At 53.7% G+C, this 17,676-nt stretch overlaps 2 protein-coding genes across 2 annotated transcripts; both read left to right on the forward strand.

The window, feature by feature from the left end:
* Window positions 1-1,662: 1,662 nt before the first annotated feature.
* J4E93_010585 (uncharacterized protein) lies at window positions 1,663-2,400 on the forward strand (the record flags this gene model as incomplete). Its single annotated transcript, XM_049348463.1, has 1 exon — window positions 1,663-2,400. The coding sequence occupies one exon, from the start codon at window positions 1,663-1,665 to the stop codon at window positions 2,398-2,400; it is 738 nt and encodes a 245-aa protein (XP_049194415.1).
* A 12,021-nt stretch (window positions 2,401-14,421) lies between these two features.
* On the forward strand, window positions 14,422-15,720 carry J4E93_010586 (uncharacterized protein; the record flags this gene model as incomplete). The annotated part of the gene is made up of 1 exon (XM_049348464.1): window positions 14,422-15,720. The coding sequence occupies one exon, from the start codon at window positions 14,422-14,424 to the stop codon at window positions 15,718-15,720; it is 1,299 nt and encodes a 432-aa protein (XP_049194416.1).
* Window positions 15,721-17,676: the final 1,956 nt, after the last annotated feature.

Here is a 17,676-nt window from a genome sequence, read left to right on the forward strand (position 1 = left end):
CTCTACAAATACAGCCATTCGCTTTCAGCGATCAGTACAAGCTGATGAGAGCGCTCGGGAACGGTCTGGGGCAGTGCAGATGAACCGCAGGTAAATCTTCTCTCTCATCTTGGTGCTGCAATACACCAGCTCGGCTACTTGCCCACGGATGGTTGAGGCTGGCGCAAGCCTGGACGTCGAGAAAACAACGCGCCGTGGAAGGAGCGCATCTCCAATATCGAGCTTCAAGGGCGTACAATAACGCCGCGCATGATAGGCCATTAGCAGGGTCATCAAGCCCTGATCGCAGGCTGCCACTCGTTTGAGCCAGCTTTCACGACATCAGACTGAGACGAGTGCGACTTCTCCGGTACGACCAGCGGATGCATCACCAGTGGATGTATGCTCGTCCAAAAACGCACAGACAGCGACGTAATCCGCTTGGACGTACTCGACACTAACCGGGACCATCGGCGAATGCGACCGTCACTAGCTCATCTGATGTCGCATGACGCCAGGCACTGAACGCCGCCCACCGCAATGTCAGGCGTTAAGCGGCTTGGTGCGAGCGGCTGAAGCCTCGGTTACAGCGGGAGGATGCACGGTGTTGAAGGAATATGCGAGCGCGCAAGTGATGGGGTGACACCTCTTCGTACGCCATGATGGCGCGATACAGTACGAGAAGATGCCATCCTTTGTCGCTAGAGGAAGCACTCACTTTCGCCTCAAACTCTCCGTTGTGGCCATCATGATAGTCATACAATGCACACGTGAACTCGCCGGAGCGGCCAACAGTTGTGATGTTGGTGATGGCGTTGCTCTTGCCTCACTGGACGTTGCGGTCGCGCCCATACCCTGCTCCTGCTGCATCAGATCAGGGCACAGCTTCGAGCCACCCACCTCTTTCCAGCTTCACGCAGATCATATCCGGGCAGAGATGTGTGCAAACACAAGCCAGCAAGCAATCCTACCAGCCCGCAGAGTATTGCGCGGAACAGGGTACCTGTGCACAAGTGGCTGCATATAATCCGAACATTTCTCGAATCGGCCATCGAACATGTTCAAACATGTCCAGTCAGACTGACGGCGCTAGGAGCGACGCACCCGGTTCGACCCTCGTGGTTGACCATTGTGGAGTTCCGAATGTCTATTGATGGCCTCTTCGCTCTGGTCAGCGTTGGGGAGCAGGGTTGTCCGCGTAATGGTGTAATGCTCCTGTCTACTGCTATTTGATCTACTCCAGCTTGCTGGGCCGATAACACATGATGGCGGGCTTGCGTCTTGTGGTCTTTCACCCGAACCAGAGTAGGGGTTAAGATGTTGGTAGGTAGTCTTGTGGTGGTAGGCAGTGAGTTGCAGATTCAGTTCGGTCTTCTCTGTTTTGCACTTTTCGCTGCATGACCACAGGCTGCATCTCTCTCTTTTTGCTTCATTAATCAAATTTTGGCGGGGATGAGCGATCTGGGGATGTCCGCCGTGCCTCCAGAGACAGTGGTGGTTGGCTCCTGCCTCGACGAAGCAGGGCTTGGAGTCTGAGGCAGGAGTATGTTACTTCCTTCCCCAACGAAGCAGATCATGGCGTGACGCATCAGCCCACACCTCAACATATAATGAGCGATTTCCGCGAGAAGTTTACGTTCCTCAGCACTACACCTCACTTCACCTTCATCACAATCCTTCACAATGGGCAGCTCTCTCTCCACCCCATCACGCCCACCAGTCCCCTCCTACGCCCAGCAAACCCTCTCCACCGCTGCCAAGCGCAAGCCATCATCAAGACCGCCGACTCCACCATTACGTATGACATCGGCGCCGCACCCAAGCAGCAGCGTGCTGATGTCTGGGGCTGAGGGTGAAACCGAAGCCGACGTTGAGCGCGCACGACGAGCCTCAACACCACCACAGCAAGAGTCTTCGTCTGCATTTGTTGATTGGCCTACGGGCATGAACTCTTCACTTCTCTCGCCGACCCAGCGCACGGTTGAGGATGAGAACGAGGATGATGAGGAGGACGAAGACGAGGCTGAGGATGAGGATGAGGATGAAGACTTTTCCCTCCCACCCTCCGACGCACCACTACCACCCGATGATGAGGATGAAATCTCATCAGGTCTCTCGTCTCCACCACAATCAATGTCATCGCCATCACCTTCGCCATCACCACCATCATCACCATCATCACCATCACCCAAGAAGCGCAAGCCGAAGAAGCGCAAGACGGCCGCAGAGAAGGTTGCGCTGTGGAAAGCAAAGCAGGATGCTGCGGATGTCACCAAAGCGACGCGTAGCAACGTCGACAGGGGTTTAGCCACGCTGGACTTGAGGAAGTGGGTTGGTCATGATGGCGCTGCTGAGACTCGGGTGAAGAGGGTGGGCGAAGATCTGGCGAAGGGTGTTGGAAAGCGACGCCGTCGCCGTTGAGCCAGAAGAACATGAATGAACGACACTTCCTCCTGACATATTGACACTTGACGCATGTTGATGTTATTATTAGTTCCTGCCAACTGCTTCTCGGGCTGAGTCGTATCTTACATCACTTCCTCGTCCTTACCCTGACCGCTCAAGGATGGTACGTGATTGACTGGACGGCTGCGAATCCGATGCGCAAAAACGATCAGTGGACATCACACTCTTCATTGATTACCCTCGTTCTGGGTTGGTCCACCCCCAGCTCTCGCGCAAGAATATCCCGGCATAGGATATCGAAGCCTTGATCTGCAGCATGGTGTGTGGCGGCGTTATCGACTCTGCGCCCGTAAACTCCTAAGCCTTGCGCTTGATGACACTCAGATCACCTAGTTTGTCTTGGTGCAGTCGACCAAAGTTGATCAGTAAGATAATGTCGGTAGGAACGGAACATTGGCCTCACGATGCGATTACAAAGTTGCGCTGAACGCGATGCTCTTATATATTCTTGAGGAGGTGGCTGAGTCCGCGAAACCATTCGAGCTGTGAATTAAGCGTAAAAAAGCCCAATATAAAGAAGGAACAATTTAAGTCGTTGATTTGGAGTTGCGGAAGCGAGCGCGATATCTGCTCCGGCATCTTGTAGAGGCTGCAGAGATGTGGCGAAGTCTCTCTCAGCCATCTGGCGTGAAGCCGCGCAAAAGGTTGATGCAACTACAAATGCGACGATGACAAATGAGAGGGACTAATTTGCGCACAGTTTCGTAGAGTGTCGTGTGACATAATCGTCGGAACACTTGTGTATAGACTTTGAAATCATCCGATGTCAACATATTTCTCATTTGGTGCGCCTCTCTGGCTCGATTCTGAAATCAAGAGTAGCAAGAACAGCGTGCCCTGGATTGACGAAACAGTCTACTCGGGCAGCATGCATTCAAGCTTTGTTGTCAATCCTTGCAATTACTTAATTACAAGCTTTCAACCTTTCTCACGCAGCCCTGAAAGTTTGTTCGAATTCGCTAACGCATCCTTTTCCAACTAATTCAATGTCTTCACAAATGCTATAGAGCATATGCGAAATACCACAAAGCACCTCATTGTGCTCTTGCGGAGAACCACTGCATTACTGCGAACCCGAAAGCCAAGCTTGGCATCCAAGATGAAGTCGATGTAAAGCGCTCATGATATTGCCCTTCACCCGCAACCACGCTCTTCGCATGCGCCCGAGTAACCCTTGAGATTTGAATGTTTCTGGTCAGGTGGAAGCCTTTTGCGGTAGATATGCCTGGCTAAGCGCGGAGTACATGACACGTCTGCGATCGGGACTTGACGTGCTCGCAATGAACATGGTGATGTCGCGCCCTGGACACAGAGACCGAGGCATGGCCAGAGTGATGTGGACGGTTCGAGGACGAGATGCGAGCATGGAGAGCAGGTCTGATTGCATGCTCTTCAGTCGGAGTTGGCGCCCGCTAGAGAAAGACGTTTTCGTGGCACGGCAGCGTCGCTATGAACGCTCGCAAATGACGGGGCCAAAGCTTGGAACGCATTGGACGAAAGCAGAGCGGGCTTCGAAAATGAGTAGAATCGAGAGCATGAGATACGAATCTGCCTACGCTACGGGATGTATCTCTACACGCGCGCATACTCTACGCCCGCCATAGCTGCAGCCTACCCACCCGTCACTACCTCCGCAGAACCTGTCATCCCCCTACAGCAGCAGCGGAAGCAAAGACTTCTTTCGACCCCCTCCCTGGTGGTGCGGTCGAACGAAGTCCAGCGTTAAGTGCCGCGCAAGTGCCACGCGCGAGCAAAAGGCTGCCCTCCCATATTTGCATCGTAACGTGACTACAGTTACTCTTGATCCGTGTCGCCCACGAATGTCCATTCCACTCCAACAGTAATGTCCCTGACACTTGTACGTCTAGTGTCGACCAGCTAGGTGGGGTGTTCGTTATGGCTCGGGCGAGGAAGCTCGACAAGGAGGCTTAGTATAGCAATCGTATACGCGATCGAGTGTAGGGGAACGGTGGTCTGTCGGTGCCATGGGGTCATGCGAAAGGCGGTCGCATACGTATCGTGCTATCGTGTTGCTGAATGTTAATATCGTAGTCGTTGTGGCGCGACCAATCTCGTCGCAACAAGCGAACTGAGACGTGTTCCTGACAGCATTGGTCAGATGTGTTTACCTTTGGCCGTCTGGCTCCGCATCAGTCCTCCCCAGACCATGAGCTTGAGACTTTTTGTAACTTGTCCTGCTTGTCTATACTTGCGTGTGGTTGGACTCCATTGGACCGGTGGCAGCTGCGAACGTTTGACACACCGAGCTGCAGTCGCCTCGTATGTGCTTGCATCGTCCTTGTGTGCTGTATATTGATAAAAGGCCCTTGCCGTCCTATCATTTCCCTCAGCTCCAGCCAGTGACGTCGTAGATGGGGGAGCGAGAAGTCGCAGGCTCGTCATTGACGGCTAGTCTGATCGCTGGGTCGCTGGGCCACCGGAAAATGTGTCCGTGTTTGCAATGCCTTCAGTCGGGGTCTCAGCATGAGAAACAGCGCGAATCCTCCCGGCGCTGCCACCTGCGCCAAAGACTGTAAAAGCCGAGATACCGCGTTCAATCAACGGAGTCGGCACCGGCTGAAGCAGTCGCCCACTTGGTGATCACTCTCCTGGGCTTTGGGTTTCTTGTATTGTAGCAGGCGGATGGAGGAGACGGAGAAGTCGGTCTGGTCGTCCACGCTTTCCGATGAAGCGGTGCGGGCTGCAGTGATCGCGGCGCGGAAGGCACGAAGTAGTTCCTCTTGTTCGACCGCGCTCGATGCCTGGTTTCTTCCTGCTCAGGCATCTAAAACAGCAGCCGTCGCGCGCGCATGTAATCCGTTGTGGGCCGACGCTCACCTCCTCGATCTACCGCCCACGAACCCCATGTGTTTGTCGCGTGGGACGCCAAATGACCCTGTCTGATTCCATCGCATCGGTCTTGAGGACGATCCGCTTCTCGTGGAGGAGTAATCGCGTTTGATGGTGGCAGTAGTGGCCGCAGACGTGGGTGAGGGGCCTCGCATCCAGACGCCAGGGCAAGGTGACACATGTGCCATCTGGAACACGTGATATGGCGTAGCGGCTGCAGCGCATCTTTGGTGCGTTACGACGAACGAGTGGGGGAGCTCGTTTGGAGGTGGTAGGAGAGTGCGTGCGTAGGAGGAGCGTCGCGATCGTGGGTGTTGTTGGTGGAGAGCCGCATCTTGAGACGAGGATGTAGGTTTGTTGCGCGTGTCTGGAACTGTTAGAGACAATCCCGAGGGGGTTGGAAGAAGTGTCGTAGAAGTGACTGACCACTGATCGAGACTGCCGTGGACATCCTCGCGACCAAGTTCACTCAGCTAAGAGATCAGCGACGCGCAGAGACCATGGGGCCTCGGGTGTCGCGCTAACTACCTCGATCGTCATTGGGCGTGTTGCGGATGAAATTGGTGTATAGGAATGGTGAAATTGGGTTGTTGGGAGCGATGCGACGCGAATGACTGACCGGGCGGGCGGCGCTCCCAGCTATCCTCATGGCGGGAAAATCTGACCATAGTCGTGGCCTCGAGCCCAATTCTTCAGGTTGCGCCATGCGAGACACTGCGAAATGCAGGAATGTAGCAGCCGAGCACATCGCTTCCATATTGGGATGGATAAGGGACAGTGTATGGGGGATGGTGAGGCTGGGGTGGTTGAGGTGTCCGCATAATTCGGGCACGTGTTGCTGCGGAGGTTCCCAGTCGCTGATTGGTTGCCGCGGCACCCCCGAGCCGAGTACTCTTCGCCCATGCCAGAAACCCATCTCAGCCAACATCATCCATCAATTTCCAGACTCCGCGCACCAGTTCCATTATTTGCATCAACAGCTTGAGCGACCAGGTAAGAACTATTCGACAAGAGCGTAACAGGCACTCAACCTTTTGATGATGTCGACGTGTTATACTGCGCCGTTCGGAATACCGGATTAACTCGAGCTGGACCGAGAGATTGGACAGCATGGGACTCGTAGATATTCCCCATCTCGATACCGCTGTCTCTTCTCTTCATCAAGCCTACAGTGTTGCTGATACAGTCAGCCTCGCAGCGCTACTTTCACCTTCATGGGCTAGCAGATACAATGAGGGTCGGCATCTTCAAACCTTTGGAGGTAACTTTGCTGACAAGCCACAACGGAAGCTCAGCCACCGACGGTGGCATGTTGCGGGCTGTTAACGTAGTGCCTAACGCGAGCCTAGATATCCTGGAATGCTTTGAGGAGGTTATAGATTAAGCTATGTAATAGGCCAGATGATGGGAGTGGCTTTCCTGATACCTCTACTGATGCGCTGTTACCGGCCTTTTTGATGTTTTACAACAACATCGTCCTAATGGACGGACGGCGCGTTCAGAACTTTGCAGAAATGAACATGAACAGATCGGATGGCACATATATCGTCGCAATATGAAGCATGAAGACATTCTATACACTCGGCGCGCACGAGGTCGAAGGGGGTGTTGGTGTTGCATGGCTCGAAACGGACGGCGGATCGACGACCCACAACTCCGGGCCATTGTTGGATCTTTCTGCGAGAAGATATTCTCCAGTAAACCCTGGCCCCCAACCCTACGTGGGGTCGACGAGCTTATCGCGGTATTATAGTATCAATCTAAAGGGTTTATAGCTCCATTCTTCCGTGACAACGGCGGTGTCAATCTACTTCGGAGTGAAGTATGTGCATCCCAGCCCGCGGCCAAAGAACTTCCGTCCGGTGCCATCAACAGTATAGCGATTTCGGGATCTTCAAATTACTCGTAATGTCAAGATAAGACCTTGTAGATAAGTGAAATACACGCGTGTAATCTACAAGCGATAGACCGTAGTTGCAATATACAATATGGACTGAACTAAACATGCGCTTGCTCAACGAAGAGCAAGGTAAGTTTTATCATCCTATCACAGCCCTATAAGATCTTTTAATCTTAAAATAAGGCCATCTGTTGTGTCGCCGTCGTCCAGTACCGTCAAGAGTCTCAGTGACATAACGTAGAACGTCTTGAAGTGCGAGCGGTAACTCTATATCTGCGTGACTAAGACCATTAGAACAAGCAGATAATACGAGCTCCGCTGGAGAACCAAGAACAAGTCCTTGCGCCCGTCGCTAATGCAGTATTTTCGTCATTATCTAAACGTTGCTCGGGTCTGAGGCAAAGCGCGTTGCGGATACAAAACCGATCCAGCAACAAAGAGTTCTACTAAACCGTTCGCGACCCTAGATTCATGCCGCTAGCAACGCCGAGTCCATAGACACTCCACGCATGATGCCAATAATATAGACATGCTCGAAGACAGCTTTGTAGTTCTGAGCGATGCCGCCGGCAGCTGCATCCAGTTGGAGCTGAGCTTCGGTTTCCGGGTCTTCCCCGTACGCGTCTTCGGCATAGACATATATATAAGCTTCCAGTTCAGCATTTTCGATGATATCGTCGTCGCGGGCGCTCACAAGCGACAATAAGAGAAGCTACTCGGAGTCGCGGTGAGGTGGAAGTCACAAATGCGGAGCTTTCTGCCTTCGTCGTCGGCGCATGACCTTCTTCATATAGATGTTATTCGCGTTCGCATCGAGATGCCTTGTATATGTACGCGTATACCAAATTCACGATGAAGATGATGTGCGACTTCGAAGCGCCCAAGTGGATGACAGGCATACGAAGCCTCGCTCACTGCAACCCCAGTGATGGAGTCGGATGTCAGGCTCACATTGATTTATTTTACTAGGTTCTGCAGCGGAGAGAAACGCAGACACGAGCAATCGACCGCAGACTATTTCTGTGTCATACTCTCATGAATTGCCTCGGACTCAATGCTTTCGTTCCGCTCGGTACCAGGGTGGAAACGCCCTTGAAGCGATATGGGCAGTGGGCGAACCGTACAGGCAAGATCACTGGTAGCCACCCTGGGCTTGGCCAGGGCCGATTGTCCTGGTGCCCAGCGTGAATGCCTGGTCGCTCGGTACTGGAGTGGAGGCGTCGTTCAGGTTCACACACTGCACTGTATTACGCAAGGGACAGAATGGCGCAGATTCGTGCTTCGTAGGCGAGGTATAAAGTGACAACATCGTGCACATAGTATTCGTTGTCCAAGATCAGCCGTTCGCTAGAGTTGTCGTCATGCTCATCAAGCTCGATGCGTATTCATCCAGCTTTATGCGGTCTTCTCCTTTCAGACCCAGCTCACCAGAACTGCGGGTTGAGAACTCGTCTATAAGTGCGTGTCAGTAGCAGGTCGCCGACTTAACATCTATTCCGACTTCGTATCTACGTGTCCCGAACAGTAGGGCGTATGAGTGCCATGAGTCCAGTCAGCAGCTGTGACTGCTTTATGCAAGGAGTCTGAGTCATTGTACATGTCAATCAGAATGTCCGTGAATCGACCGTGGATAAGACCGTCGCTGCCACACTGGCTGGAGGCAAGTGCGCCAGGTGCAATTGCGCGGTATCGCATCAGACCACCTTCAGACAGCATCCGCTACAGACAAGCTCGCAACGGGACCGATGATGTTATAGTCGCCAAAGCATGGACGGGATCATCTGAAGGAGTGGATGAGCAGGACTTTCGCAGGCTCGATGCCTTCTCGGCGGGCTGCCAAACTTCCATGTCGACTGGCCGTCCCGCTTCGAAGCCGCATCGTCGCTCAGTTGCTGTCCAGCTTCAGCAAAGGCGGCGCGAGAGTAACGACCATCCTCCTATTCGTCTGGAAGAGAAATCCGAAGAAGACTTTACACCCGCCAAGCTACGAGATCTACTTCGGCCAGCATGACGACGAGAATCGGAGAGCGCCCCATTAACCACATTTTCAGACCGTTGGCGGTGTCTTCAAATGTGTCTGTCTGATCGCGCTTGTGGATGTGGACTGATGTCGCACCGGAGGCTTGTGGACTCCTCGAATAGCGCCCACAGTCCTGGTTGTTCGTACTAATTCTCTTGCGACGCGGTCCAGTTCGTCTCATCCGCCCATTGGATAATGGAAGGGATGAGAAAGAGGTCAGCTCGTCTTTCAATTCTCATCCGATGCCGAGGTGATAGCTTCGACAGGCAGTAACGACGGCGCATGTCTCGTTGCATAGTCTATTCAGCTTTATGTAGGACTTTGACGTGCCGGCACAGCTGGAACCATGCATTCGCGCCGTTGCGCTGCTGCGTCGTTGCTCCCCAAGCGACGGGCTCGAAAGACGCGTGACGTCATTGCAATATCAACGAACTTTCGTGCCTGCTAACGGATATGTTTCCTTCCTCATTGAGATGTGTTGAAACCTGTACGGCGAACGGGTGACCTGAGCGAGGCAGTCCGTCCTGCAGCTAAGCTCTCCACATTGCATATTGCAGAGCCTGGAGCATGTCGTCAGGTGGCGTGGTAGAGTCGCACGGATCTCTGCCTGGACCAACCCTGTCTTCGTCAATCCCAGCTCCCGAATCCACGCGATTGCCGGTCTCGTGATCCCCAAGTTCGGTGCTGAGACCAAAGTCGTTTGTGTTTGCGATGTATACAATTCAGCAATCGGAATAGGCGGTCTTGCAGAGGCTTAACAAGCCGAAGAGGAAGGGCTTGTCGACACTACGCCGTGTTTCTTCCGCCATCCTGTGATCTGGACCCCCTCGTCAACCTCCCCGCTCACTTTCAGGAGACACGCGTAAATTTGCGATGACGAAAGCATCATGAATGCAAGCGACGAAGAATATGTGAAAAATATTCGCGTCCTGCAAGACGATGACTTTGCTCGCTGCGGGATCCGGGCCGTGCTCGGTTCGTTCGCTTTCCTCCTTCGCTAGAGCCAGCCTGTACTGGCCGACCTCAAGCTTGGTGACTGGGGTAAGGCGATCACAGATGTTGATGAGGTAGTCGTCTCCCTGCTCAGTTACGTGTAAGATAGCCCGCGCACTGCAATTGACAATGTGTCCGCCGTGAAGATGATGTGGCGTCGCAGTGTGGCGTTCGAGCGAGACTGGCTCTAAGCAGCCGGGCAAGAGTTCGTGGCGGCACCTCACAATGTCTTTATCGACAATTCCATCATTTCGCGCGAGCATCCCGTCCTCTTTGTCAACACCATGAGCTAGTCGTGGACGAGGCCTGGAGGTCAGCGATCTGAGCGCGCAGGTACGAGTTCTCGGCGTGGAGTGGCGCGTCCGGCGATGCGGTTGGTGGGGCGGCAGGCGTCGAGCACAGCGCCGGAATCCCCGGTGGCAGCAGCAATCGCCATAATCTTTCCATTCCCACACAACATGTAGCCATGTCACCGACGCGTGGTATTCCTCGCTATCGACGCTCTGTGTCTGGAGCAGGACCCTCAGTCACTCGAACGGCGATACAACGGTTCGTGATCGCCTGCAGCAACGCTCGATGCCAGGACTGGCTGCGCAAAGACTCGGCGGCCGCGCAGTAGCAGCTGGACCTCACAATGGCTGAAGAGGCTGGCCCGGTGCCTCAACACATGGTTCTCGGCTACCCCGCGACCACGCGTGACTACCGTCCCTTTTCGCAACCCTCCGTGGCACCCTGAGACAAACATAAACCGGGAAGTTATATTCTCGCCGGGGACAGCAAGCCTTATCGCCCCATGACGATGCCCTGGTAGAGCATCGCACCGTTGGTATCATCACCAGACATTCCTGAAAGTCTTCGCGATCCAAGCAGCTCTGAATGGCGTCAGGTCATCCTTGGACTCTTAGGCTTCTACAACATAATGGTCTCTCGGCCTTCGACGGGAGAGGTCGACGAGCGAGACCGGTGACGTTAGTACCAAGCAGGAGGCCTCGAGAGTGCACGGAGAGTTGTGTTACACATTGAAACGACGGGAGCCTCTTGGTTCGTCCACTGGTAGGCGTTACGACTACAAACAGTCTTTACAGCCGGTCGAGGGGTAGGCAATGCTGATGACCAATCAGTGGACTCCCATGGCGAGGCTTTCACCAGCGGTGGGCAAATTTGAGAAACACTACTTCAATGTCTTGGGTGACAAGGGGTGTGATGTGCTGCTGATGTGATGTGAAATGGAGACGTCTTCGGTGAGTTCTACACATGAGCAGTCTTCTGTATATTCTATGCCAATTGCTTAGACATTTACCAAGCACATCCCCCAGGTGCTCATCAGCTTCATCGGCGGCGAACATGCTCTCATCATCATCATGCCCAATCGCACATTGTCGGCTGTAAGTGGTGCGTGCTGGGGCGGATGGGTATGTTGGTGTGAGGAGAACATTCCGCGCAGAAGTCGGTGTTTTCTCATGAGTGATGCGAATACCCAGTCCGAAGCAAACCAGCTACTGGCGGCACCGCTGCGCCCACGAAGAGGTGTGGGCTGACCGCCGGAGCAAGATATGGATAAGCGTTGGAGCTGGCAGTGGCACCACCTCCAAAGAGGACTCGTCGCATGCCGTTCAGCTTGTACGCTCACGGGGTACAGTCTTGATGACGAAGGTGCTCCCGAGCTTGCTACCGTCTAAAGCTTTTAAGATATCGCCGATCAAGATGCTGTTGGTGACAACCACGACCGTATCCTCCGCACGCTTGGAGATGCTGCATGGATTGCAACAGAGAGGCTTCCCAAAGCGCAGTCGACTCCATGACACCGTAGGAAGATCGATAAACAACGAGAAGTTCGAAGGATCCTTGGCCGACGAGTGTGGTACACTTGCCAAAGCGGCTTACATCCTCAAGTGCCGAATGAGCACGACCACCGAAAAGCCAAATCACAAGCGGACGGACGCGGGCTCTGGTCTTCTCGTCGAAGCGGCTTGTCACGCGTCCGGCTGTACTGTGATGACGAGGATGCAGCAGTGTGGGGAGCGATGCGATGACGTCCCCGATGGTGCGACTAGCCCGCTGCCGTTGGTAGTGGTACCCCCCACACTATGATATCTGACCATTGCACGCCATAGTTCCCCGAAGAGATGCCCCTATCCTCCTTTGGGCTTTTCTCCCGCGCTCGCTTCTGGAGCATGGCGTCCCGTCGGTATTACACCGGACTGGATAGTGTCATTGCCCTCTTGGTACTCACCCGTGAATCATCGGCGTGCCCATGATCAGGTTGTCGACGTCACAGACCTCCACGCCAGTCGCGATACCATCTTTCCTCGAAAAGCCCTCACATCGAGGCCATACTCTGTGGGAACCTTGCAGGTATCACCTCCGTCACATTTGCCTGCCCACTTGATATTTTTCGAACTCGCAAGCCGCAAATGCACAATGGAGGGATGCTTTCCTTTCGCATTGTCTATACGAGTGGAATCTCGGGAAGAAGGACGCGGTTCAGAAGTTGGATGTGATCCAGAGGCCCATTTACTGGTGTTGGCCAAGTCAGCTTCCTTCTCCAATGCCGCAAGTGGAACGTTCATTCGCTCTCGGGCAATGAAAAAGCAAGATTGTTGAAGTTGTCGTCGTAGCTGAGAGTTTAGTATGAGTGCATAAACGTGAGATGGACGACGGGTAAGGGGAGAGTATTGATACGGACTTTGAAAGGAAAGGACCGATAGGATATGAGTTCACCGGGCCCAGAGGAAAGGGTCCAGCTGACGTGGAAATGGCTGATCAGGAGTTCTCGAGACCCTGCTATTGCCAAATCTTCCTTCGGGTATATATCCTGAAGCCCGCCACCACTCGAATCAAGTCGAATGCCGGTATCAACGATTCATTCGAAGCCTATTATTGTTGGGTAGAATGGGAGGAGGTTCTTTTCCTTGGATGAAAACATACCTTCCGACGACGGAGCGCGTGATCACGCGACCGCGCTATCGGCCTCTGGGCTTAAACTCGTCACCACAAGAGCGGAACTCTAATTGCCCCTGGTTGGAGCGATGTTCATTGTGTCCCCTCTCCTTCGGTGACTTCTACAACGACAACGACTTACGGCTGCGGACCATTTCCCTCCGCCTGCTGCCCACTGACAGCACCCAACGCTCGTTACATCACCCACTTGTCCTCCTTGCACCGCGATCCTATCCGTGTCCCTCCACCATCTATTACTCACACCTGGCCCCAGCGAGATCGACTGCAAAATTCAATCGCTGGGCTGCTATCACTCACCCATGGCGACTGCCACGGATTCATCACAGTCCATGCAGGCACATCGTGACTTCGACGACAACCATGCCCAACCTGATACCGACGATGGCGACTTTGCACCATAACGACCTAGTTCCCATCAAGCCAAAGCACATACCACAGCTCTCGCTCCAGCCCTACTCGGCACACTCACAGCCCAAAGAGATTTCGGCCCCTATACGTAGCTCGCGCAGTAAATTGCAAAGGTTGGCTGCAGTTCTAAATTCATCCCGCGGCCGGCGGAGATGTCCTCCCGCGTACCTATAAGTCGTCTCCTTCACTGCAAGGTAACGAAAGGCGATTTCGAGATGTTCGCGCTGGGGTCTTGTTGAAAATGCGGTCAGGAAGCGCCACTTCGAAATCCTCAAAGACTACGCTCCAAACTCGATCAACATGAGGTACCTCAAGCACCGTTTCTATCGCTCCAAGCGCAAAGATCAGTAGACTCTATAGTGGAGATGATCGGTTACAAAGATCTCCTCATCAAGCCATGTGCTTGGGAGGTGGCAGCAGATTGAAGTTGAAATTTGGTCCTCTTGGGGTTTGGGTTGCACTTCGCGAATTGGCCGCTTGCATTCCTTGCGTAGAGGCTACGTCATTTGTGGCCTGCGGAGGCCTAATGCACGCCAAAACAAAAGCCAAAACACTTCCAACGCCTACGAATTCACAGAGACGAAGAGCTCGTTCAACGGTAAGGGCTTGTTTGGTGCATGGCTGGAGTTATCTTGGGACTCTGCCGTGACGCTATCTCCATTCACTAAACGTCCCGCCTGCCTAGGTAGCTTAACCTTTAGTGGTTCGGCACACCTATCCCCAGGGCTCGCCGCAACACAATTGGATCCGTCGGATCCGTCTAGAGAGCGTCAAGTTACCACGCGGTCGAACGCGAATGACGTAGGCGCTGTGAGCCTCCTTCGCGTCTAGCCGGATTGTCAACATGCGAAAGCGCGCGCGCGCCGAAAGCAGCACTGCTCCGTCGGACTGTTACGACAACATCCGACTAGCAAAGCGCGGCGCTCCTCTGATACCGCCTCGCCGTCTCCCGCTGTCGCCTGTCAACACTGACTTCGATGCCCCAGGGCTTATTCTGCCGCTCACGAGCGACAATCTCGGCCAACACACGCTAAGCACAGCCAGCACAGCCACACAAGACTCGACGTCTGACTGCTCTTCATATTCGCCGCGCCTCTCATGGGACTCGCGCATCAAGCTCCAGGCTTTCGGTATCAATGTCGATGCAGAACGCGACCTGCCGGAAGATCTCAAGAGTCATGTAAACAACGTACTGAAGAGCAAGAGAGTCGGCCCTCGCTCACCCAACGCCCGCCTCACCAAAGAGCATCGTCTCGCCGTCACGTACGACAATAAGACAACGGCGATACGTATCCTCGAGCCACTGTTGCTCTTCGCTGGCAAAGACAACCCGAACGTCAGGAATGGAGTCGCTAGGGTCTCCAGCAAGCTCGACTTCAACCTGTCCCACGACTTCCTGCCCCCTCCGCTTCCCAACACCAACATAGATCCATTGACGACGCCTCAGGCCGATACCTGCATCGGATATATGTCTACTACGCAGGCCATTGATCTCTCCATGAGGACCGCCTTTGCAGCTGACGAAGAAGCTGCGCTCGTTGACTTCACGCTCAACCCTGAACTTCTCTTCCCTTTCCTCAGTTCCCAATGGACGTCCGCTACTGGCGAAGCGCAGGTAATTGCCCATTTACGGAGCGCACGCGATGGCACTGCGATCGTCCGCTACCTCGAGCAGTTCTACAACATCGCCTACGATCGACCTGCGACAACGCTCGAATGCGCGCATGTGTCCTTCACCTGCGATTGCCAGATGCTCAACATTTGGCTGCACTGGCGCGAGCTGGACCATGCCGGCGTCGCAACATACTACATGCAGAGCATCTACGACTGCACCTTGCGTAATGAGGCGGCCCTTCTTGAAGCGCGAGAGCTGCTATGGAATCATGTCGACTATGCGCTGGACGGCCGCCTGCGCTGGTTGAAAGAAGCACTTCCTTCTTTCCGCACTCATTTTGCTGAGCGGAACTCCAAGAATTCCAGGGATCCCACCTCCTCCAAAGCTTCTGCTCGATCCAACTTGAGTACCACCAATAACTCCGCCTTCGACTCCGTGTCGCCCACGCCCTCATTGCGGCCCGACAAGCCCGGTTCGACCAAGCGGCCTATCAAGCGGTCACGGATGGACGGAAATGCTGAAGGTTGATACGAGAAGTTTGCGTCCGACAGCAAGCACAAAGTGCCAATGCTGAAGGCCCGTACAAGCGTACTCTGGAGAATGCATTCGTCAGTCAGCGAAAGTATGGGGCACAACTGTATTGTTGCGCGTTGACGATTAGCATTTGGAATGTTTTTCGTATCACAAGCGCATTACATATTGCAAAGAAAGTACGACAACATTACCGCGCAACTCGGCAACATGCAATCGAGTCTCGGAGGACGCGTCGACTGCATCGCGACCATGACGCCACAGAATGTGCTACCCGACTTACTCAAGGCATTTGTGCTCACACTACTAGTTGCCGCGGTTCCAGCATCATAACACCTCCACACTTTGTGCCGGAACAGAGGCGTGCAGGTGCTTTTGGGGCGACTGGACAGCTTGTGCTCGGAGTAATAACCCCTTCACTGCTGGCAAGATGATTAGAGTTTCATCACACTCTGGCCTCGTGCGCCTGTGAACGAAATGAAAGGAGAGATAACTCTGATCGCTTGAGGAACCTGAATAATGCAATCTTTACTGCTTGACAATGTTCGCGATTGCCCAAACGGCTGGTTTCGGGACGCTGTTCTCACGATTCGCACCGAGAAGGAAAGTGCCACTACCAAGATCAGCCGAACGCGAGTCGGACCACCAGCATCCACCCTCGAAGCTCACCAGGGCTAGAGTAAAAGCGTGATGGGATATAGCGATTCGCCTGCGCCCAGAACCCTCCGCCTCATGTGAGTAAGACGTTGTTACGGCGGCGCGAAAGTAAGCCGCAAAGACGTTCTACGCGGACGCGGTCGCCGTCGCGAAAGTGTCGCCCGATCACCTGCTCTTCCCCACGTGCATGTGTCGGCAGCCCTGCCCTCGGCGCGGCCGCTGCGCACACATTCATCTCTACAGTAACCGCCCTCTTCACCGCGTCTCTCTTTGCGCTTCTGCCGGCAACGTCATTAGTAACCACATCATGCGCACATGACGTTCAAGCGCACTGGCCGCAGGGGCCGCCAGCTTCCTCGTTGCTGACTTCTCGCGCACCAAAGTCCCCGCAGCGTCAGGGCCCAAGCCTCGCCCCAATGGCCTTCTCGCGATGAACCTTGGTCAAGCCTCGACATTGATTGGTATGACCTCTGGGCACTCCAAGACGTCGACCTGCTAATGCGCGCTCGAAGCAGTGAGCCTCGGGGCTCTTCGTCGCGCGCGCGCCCTTGGGCAGATCCAGAAGACCGCCAACGTGTTCGACATAACGTACACGAGCCCGCAAAGGCCCTCCGCCGACGATAACCTACCCTAGAGGACGTGCTTGGGGCCACTGGCCCCAAGCGATTTTTGGTGGTACTAATAAGAACTAATAAGGAACGAAGGGTGGAACTAAGGGCCTAGCCCTAAGCCGCTGCCGGCAGCTATCTAATGTAATACTAGATATTCTAAAGAGGCTATTTTGTGCAGAATTGCTGTGCGATTCTAAATCTGCTCTTAGATTATCTGTAGCTAGTTAGGATAAAGAGTTATGTAGGCGCAAAGTTAGGGGGTTAGTTTTAGTGTTCCTTATATAACTGCAGCTGCACAGCTACTGCAGAAAGATTCTAGCTACACTATTTTAATTAAAATTATAGCGCGAATCTAACGCTGCGCCTTACTTAGCTCTAGCGCGTAAGATAAGCAAGATATTGCGCAAATAAAGCAGCAAGACAAGAGAACAGCGCTGCACTTAGTATTTGTAAGTAAGAGAAGAAATTGTAAATAGCTATATTGTAGAGAAAAGTGTTGCGATTTTAACGGTGTGCCTCGCTTAGTTATAGCTGGTCTGGGTCCCGAGATATATCTGAAAGAAGAATTTTTGAAGTGGACTTGGTAAAAAAACCCGTGGACCCGTAACCGCTGTGTGTCGTAGGGTTAGGGTTAGGGTTAGGGTTAGGGTTAGGGTTAGGGTTAGGGTTAGGGTTAGGGTTAGGG

Source organism: Alternaria ventricosa (genome assembly GCF_023758065.1).
Source record: "Alternaria ventricosa strain BMP 2768 chromosome Unknown scaffold_32, whole genome shotgun sequence".
In the NCBI taxonomy this organism is placed as follows: Eukaryota; Fungi; Ascomycota; class Dothideomycetes; order Pleosporales; family Pleosporaceae; genus Alternaria; species Alternaria ventricosa.